We start from the raw sequence: 7450 nt of genomic DNA, 5'->3' as shown, positions 1-7450 counted from the left end.
TTTTTGTTTATAACTTATGATATGACCTGGCACGATCTTCCAAATTACACTATGATCATTCATTTATCTTAATTTATATTGTTTATCTTTATAAATTTATGATCATTGTAGAGTATATTTGAATTGTAGAGTATATTTGATTGCGAATCCAACCGTATAATGTTTACACTATAAAAATATAAAATTGATAGTTAAATTATTGATAAAAATTGTAAAGTTTCAATTTTGATATGCATGCCCTTTACAAATAAAAATGGAGGGGGTAGCTTGTAAAAAATAGCTGAGCCTAAGTTTCACGTGTAGCGGTGGAAGGGATTCAAGTGAGCGGTGATGGAATGTGATAACAGCATATACAAAACACAGCATATTATTACAACAATTAAATAGAATGTCCTAAAACATGACGAGTACATCCCTACTCTTATATGCACAATTCCACTCCACGGACATTGTCCTGTTTTATTTGGCATGGAAATTTGGAATACAACGACCTTCCTCCTCCCCTACTCTCTTGTTACACTATGGGCACGTAGGGAGATAAACATGCATACATACATGCATATTATGCCATGTGTACATACATGAACCTAGATGGACCATCTGTTTGGCCATGAAGGTCTGCTAGCAGCAGCAGCAGCAGAAGCAACATTGAGAAAGTGCAGACTGTTCCCTTTCTTGTGCTCGTTGACTATATTGTGCAGTGTAGCTGCTATCAAAGGAAGATGATCTCCTTTACAAGTCATCATCATCAAATATTGTCGAGAGCACAAGCCCACGGACAAATTTGCTCCTTTGAGCCCTCTCCTTCTGATCCTTCTCCGACAGGGATGGTTCAGCTCTGTAGATTCACCACCACACCAATTTAATCAAAGATTAGACACTGAAGTGAATATGGTAACCACATCATTCTGTAATGTTCAAGATTTTGTTCAGCACACAAGTTTCAGATGGCCGTTTACAACTAGCATTGAGAAATTAAGAAATACATGCAAGCAGACAAACAAAATCAAGGTTTGTTCATTTCATAGGCCTACAAGCAGATGCAAAAGAAGGGCATTCTGGGATGCAATCATGCATGCATGTCATGTAGATATCCACAGCATTGGTTAGCACTAAATGAAAATGTAAAAAATAAGCCCAGAAAGCAAAATCAGTCATCATTCCAACATGAATATAATTATAGCTTCTGGTAAAAGCACAAAGCCATAAGGACCACGACATCAACCATCAATCTATGGACCCTTATGACATATTCAAAGTGCAACTTTTTCAACCTATTTCTTTGAACGGTGGCACATTGCAAATAGACCTAAGAATGATGACAATCAGCATAAAGTACATCTTAGCATCACAAAGGGGGTACAATGACCAATATATCCATGAAGGATGAATTATGAACGTATTAAGAAAAATAACAAATTGAAATGATTAGTATGGAAGATGTATTAAGAAAAATAACAAATTGAAATGATTAGTATGAAAGCTGTGATTTTAACATTGCACAACACAAGTTTTGTCAATAAGGATCATGCACAAACACAAAAAAAAATGAAAATTGAACATAACATGAAAAACTATGAACTATTATCCACTGACCAGATACAATGGTATCGTGGCAAAGAGGGAGCTGAATGAGGCGGCAGAAAGAACAAGCTTGAGGTGACATACCTCTCTACAGTCTTTTCATCTGGGAATTTATTTAGCAAAAAGTTATTGTCAGATGAGTTGGAATGTAAATCTTTGGATGGTTCAGCCACAGGCAAACTACAAATTAAAGATGACAAAAATGGGTCTGGTGCTGCAGCAGGAGGATTGGATACATAGGATGATCCACCGAGAAATGACTGCAAACTGCCATCTCTCCAGTCCTTTCTCAACAAAGATAGCAAAGAATGGGACCCTGAAGATATTTTTCGGACTCTGCGCCTGCGTTGCATGTATTATTCGCTAAGGAAATCAATGTGTAAATTGTGTTCCCAGCAAGCCTATATATCTTCAACTGTAGCACAATGCGAAAATGTAGAAATGCATGTAAAGACATCAGCAGAAGCAGAAGCATAGTAAAAAAAGGATATCTTGAAATAACTCCCGTGCTGCATAGTCAAGTGTCCTATCAAGTCCATCCCAACCCTTGTAGCACAGATGGGACATACCTGAAAGAGCATTTAAGCAAACTCCGTGAGTATTTGCTGTTTAAATTCATTGTGTAGGGTGCTTCTAGTTGTGAAGGAAGGTTAAAGAGCTATCCCGCCTTAAAAACTACTCCCTCCATCCCAAATTACTATTCGTTTTGGCTTTTCTAGATACATAACTTTTGATATGTATCTAGACATAGTATACATCTAGGTGGTGCATATCAAAAGCTATGTACCTAGAAAAGCCAAAACGAATAGTAATTTGGGACGGAAGGAGTAATAAAGTAATAAAAGAAGCAATCAAACTGGAATACTTCCCTAACTAGTATGCATTATTACTCTTAAAATAGCTACCACTTTTCAGATGGCTCTGTAGAACTTTGCAAGAATCTAGATAGTTCACTTGATAGACTCCAAGTAACCCAGCATTGTACCCCCTTCAAAATAGCCATGGTTCCAGGTGAGCACTCACACTTTCGAACCGGTTTCAACCCATGTAAACTTCCAAAAGGAAAAATGTCCAATGGAGTTTGAGCACCAGGAATCACAATGTTAAATGTCAAAACAGAAATCTTCAAGAATATGAGTGCATTGCTTGAAATTTACATATTCAATCTTCTGAACAGAGAAACATTGAACAAAGTACAGATTCATCACAAGGAAAAGAAAGAGTAGCAAAAGAAAAACAATAGATGGGAGACAGCAATGAGTCTAGCAGAAGTGATAAAGGCAAAAATGACAACACGCCAAACTTTTCTTCAAGTTTCAACAAGCAGAGACAGGCAATTGGGCTGGCATCCAAAAATAAACTCTGGATGGTACAATAGACCGAATGAACTATATGTCTTACTGCAAGGAATGGCAATGACTCTCATGTACTAGCAACATTGAAGAAATGATGTGGGATCTATGTCAATCACGTTTTGTGCTGGTTAACCATGGTTTAGTTTTGCACTTCTGGTAGAATAAGCAAACCTGTTTCTACAAGTACCAAAAACAATCCAACTAAAGCTTGGGAGAAATGGTAAGAACCCAAACGCTGACGTATGCGTTCACAGCTCCAAGATATGTGAGGTAAACATTTGCCCACTGAGGCTTGATTGAATTGGGCTAGAGGCCCAACAGCATCTGGATGAAAAACCAATGCTCAAGGCTTTCCTGCTTCTAAATTGATTGGCCACTTAGCACCTAATATATTGACAAAACATTTACATTACCAAGAGCATGGTTCTGCAGGGTATGCAATATGTAATCCTACATCTTCAGAATCATGTTTCCCAAACAGATATTTTTACACTCTTAAGGAGCAGAAAGTTGTATCAAAGTCAAGATGGATGGACAATGTTACGTTAGCTGTTCTATAAATCTATTCAATAACTAACAGACATTCATTCATAACAAACATACCAATCACAGGAGTAATTACCAAGTCACAGTTTTACAAAACAGTCTTATAGGAACATTTCAAGAAAAATGACCAGAGCATGCATCTGCTGCGAAGAAAAATAGTAGAGCCTCTCCAACCTAAAACCTACAAAATCGTAGAACCCCCCCCCCCAAAAAAAAAAAGGAAAAAGGGGGGAAAAAGTATCTAGACGTTTAGACGCCAACATGGGTGCTGCACATCAACAGAAACAGAGAGACTATGGATAAATGAGGAAGCTATTCACATTTTAAAACATCAAGAATAATAACAGATTTCCTACTCCATTGGTTGATTTCCAAGAAATGGCAGACCATAAACAATAAATGTACCTGGATAACAAGAAATGCTAACACCTAAGCCAACCCAAAAGAGAAAAGTTCAGCTAACCCATATGATAAAACCCTCCCGGTGCAGCCCAAAACCAAAACCAGCCTCTTTTCCAACAAACACAATCATTGAGAATACCTTTTCTCCAATCCAGCAAGAAACCCACCAACCTAAACCCCCATAAAGTAAACCCATCCCACAATTCCAATCAACGATGTTCTTAAGAGCTGACACCTGTTTGCTCCAATCTATGACAACCCATTCACAAAACCACAGCACCCACAGAAAGAATTTATATGTTTATTTATTTCCATCCAAAATACCTCCAGAAAAAAGAAGGGACAAAGAATCTCCCAGCACAGCATCCCTTCTTTCTAGTATTTCAGCAGGCAATAAACGTATTCCGCACTGGACACGACAAACCTAGGTATATTTCCAGGCACTCTAAGCTGCAGTCCTTGTAATCATCATAATTGTGAATTGCCAACATCTAAGGCACAACCCCACGATGTAAGCACCCCCACCAAAAGGGCAAAAAACGCATGCCTAGAAATGCATATTACCACCAATCTCAGGTATCAGCAATTATCAAAAAAATCTCAGGTATCAGCAGAACAGAGTTAGGACAAGATGGAATAAAAAGCAACGCACCCCGCTCTTGGCCTCGACGGCGTGCTCGTCGTCGATGTGGCAGCAGAGGCTGACGAAGTCGAAGTCCTCGCCGCAGAATGGGCAGTTGTAGAGCTCCGCCCCGCCGCGCGGGTCCACGGCCTCGTCCCCGCCGGCGTCCGCGTCGTTGAGCCCCATGTACAGATCTGCGCGAAGCAACCAGCGGCGCCCACAGCCACCACGCATCAAAAAAGAACCCCCCGCGTCAGACGGAATCAGAACGAACCAGAAATGGAGTAAAAAACCGATCGGCCGGCGGGCGTACCATAGCGCGCCTGCAGGCGCCTCACGGCGGCAGCGGCGGCAGCGGCGGAAGAAGACGAGGACGAGGAGTGGCCCCAGTCGTCGGCGGCGTCCATGGCGGGCGGTCGAAATCGAACGAAACCCTAGCCCCGGAGGAGGATTCCCTCTTCTATTCTATCCTTGCCGGCCTCCTCCTCCCCGCTTTTGAGGGCGGTGGTCGTGATGATCTTTTCCGTCGGTTTCTGGGCCTCTTTTTTCTTCCACTGCTCCTGTGCGCCTCCCTGTCTGTCTCTCTCTCAACGGCCGTGCGTGTGCGCGTGTGGTGGTGTTGGCTTGTGGCGCGGCGAGTGATGAGCAAATGATGCTGGCAAGGCAAGCGTGGGGGAAGAGGAAAGCTGGGGAAGGAGGTGGTTGGGAAATGGTAACAGGACAGGCGAGGTTGAGCCGTGGAGCGTGGACGGACCTGGCGCACCCGCGCACGGTTAGCCGTAGGGCTGGGCACGGTATGGTTTGGTGGGCCATTGTGGCGGAGCCGCGGAGGAGGAGGAGAAGGGTGCGGCTAGCTGTCGCAGAGGGCGACAGATCCGCCATTTATCACCTCAAAAGTACATGTGGCTACATGTCAACTTAGTTATTGGAGTTGTTCGTAGTGATACGTTGAAACGTGCTCAGCATTTAAGATAAGAGAGAAGGAGAGACTACATGCATGCAACATCACACGTGTACATGCAAATTCGAAACTAAAAAATTATAAATCATAATCCGAGCATCCAAATTAAATTTCGATTTCATATTGCGTATTCAAAATAAGACCACACTCGACTATATTTTGATAATATTTTTAAAATCACATTTTTTTAATACAAGATAATTGATTTTGACCATCGCGAACACATGTTTCAACATCAAGAACAAAATATTAAACATGATAAATAAATAATAATATACTGCGAACAAAAGGTTGAACGTTGCGAACAAATAAATTGACATCCCCGAACAACTTATTTTGCAAAATGAATAAATTATTCTTGGAGAAGAATAAATATGTTCAGATGATAAACAATACTATTGAAAAGCGAACAAATTATTCTCTGAAGGTGAACAAATTATCTCTTGAAGATGAACAAAATATGTACATATGACGAACAAGTTAGTATGTAAAAGTAATAAATCAGTTTGCATCACCAACTAATCTATGAAGTAGTACTATTATGGGAAAACCTATAACCTCCAATTATATACGAAAATAATGATGGATGATATGAATTAAAAATATAAATTATAATTTAAGAAAAAATATCCAAATTAGTTTAAAAAACAAAGTAATAAAAATAAATAAATTGATATGCATAAATAAAGAATAGAACCACGGTAAAATATAAGAAAGAAAATGAAACAGAGAAAAAAATGGAAAAAAAAAGTAAACGCATGAAAGAAAGCGAAACAGTAAAAAGAAAAAAACGGAAGGAAAAAAATTAACGCAAGTAACGACGGGAAAAACAAACGAAAGAAAACACGGAAGAAAAATAAAGCAAAACAACGAAAGGAAAAAAACGAAAAAGAAAACATGAAAACCGAAATCAGAAAAAAGAATCACGACCGTCAATGACGCACACACAGATCTAGGTAGAAGCTGGTGGTTGGACCAATTAAAATAAAGCTCTAGGCTACGGAAGTCTAACGGAGCCAAAATAATTGCAGGAGCTCCCGAGCAATCATACAAGTGGACCTTCTACGCATGCGAATTAAATATGTTGTTGGGCCGATTGATGCGGCCTATCCGTCGTCCTTGAGGCGACAAACGGTTATAGTCGTACGCGGAGGAGAAGGGCTGATTGTTGAGAAGTGGTTGACTGGTTGTGGCCCAGGCCCATTAACACCTGCGGAGCACAGTGTTCTCTTCTAATCCAGCTGCTGCCTAAATGGGCCATAGAAATTCAGACTCCATTCAGATGTTTAACGCTTTTGCGGCCGCGAACGTCAGATGTCGCATATGCGACAGGGAATGACCTTCGCCTACGCGCGACCTATAGCAGCTAACAGGCGAGCTTCACATGTCAGCACCTCCATCTCCCATTTCTTCCTCTTCCCGCTACTGTGCCCCCGCCGTTCTTGCTGCACCGTCGAAAGGTTAGGATTCAGGATTCTGGAGCTTCTGGTTCTGGATTGTCGATCGCGAGACCGTCTTTGGTGTGGCCAGGATATAGAGGAGGTCGGTGGCGGGTAGGTAGCGGGCGGTGGTGGCGGGTTGTGGGCGGGACTTCGCGGGTCGTGGAAGACAACCGGTAGCATGTGGAGGTGGTGGGGGAGTCACGGCAAGCTCCCGAGCAAAGTCAGGTTAGGGTGGCTGCGGATTCGGTGGCGTGAGTCACCGGAGACGGTTGAGGACGGCGGCGCGGGGAAGAGCAGAGGAGAGGGGGCGCGGCGGTGATTGAGGGACGTGACCGGTGGTAGCGGATGCGGCAGCAGTAATCGCCAAAGTCGAAGGACAAAGCATGGCCCCGCGCATTCCTAGGTGCCATCACTAAAAGCGACATCGGCAATTTTGTCACCTTCAGTGACAAATAGCCTGAGCTTACGTGCTATTCTTTCCGCTCGACAAATGGCTGCAGGCTTGGTCGTTCCCACCGTCATCGCCTTCTTCATTAAA

General features: G+C 42.0%; 1 protein-coding gene across 2 annotated transcripts; it reads right to left on the bottom strand.

Moving 5' to 3' along the window:
* Positions 1-341: 341 nt before the first annotated feature.
* Positions 342-5249, bottom strand: LOC101782108 (protein DEHYDRATION-INDUCED 19 homolog 2). 2 transcript variants are annotated; one of them, XM_012844957.3, is made up of 5 exons: positions 4823-5249; positions 4540-4703; positions 2076-2153; positions 1597-1937; positions 342-838 (listed from the first exon to the last, which is right to left on the bottom strand). In XM_012844957.3, coding segments are annotated over exons 1-5 (678 nt in total). In that variant the 5' UTR covers positions 4917-5249; the 3' UTR covers positions 342-837. The 2 variants fall into 2 exon arrangements, with proteins under 2 accessions (XP_012700411.1, XP_004962348.1); XM_004962291.4 differs by having other exon boundaries at positions 349-838; positions 1669-1937.
* Between the last annotated feature and the right edge of the window lie 2201 nt (positions 5250-7450).

Source organism: Setaria italica, chromosome III (genome assembly GCF_000263155.2).
Source record: "Setaria italica strain Yugu1 chromosome III, Setaria_italica_v2.0, whole genome shotgun sequence".
NCBI lineage: Eukaryota > Viridiplantae > Streptophyta > Magnoliopsida > Poales > Poaceae > Setaria > Setaria italica.
This window is presented reverse-complemented; position numbering and strand designations above follow the sequence as displayed.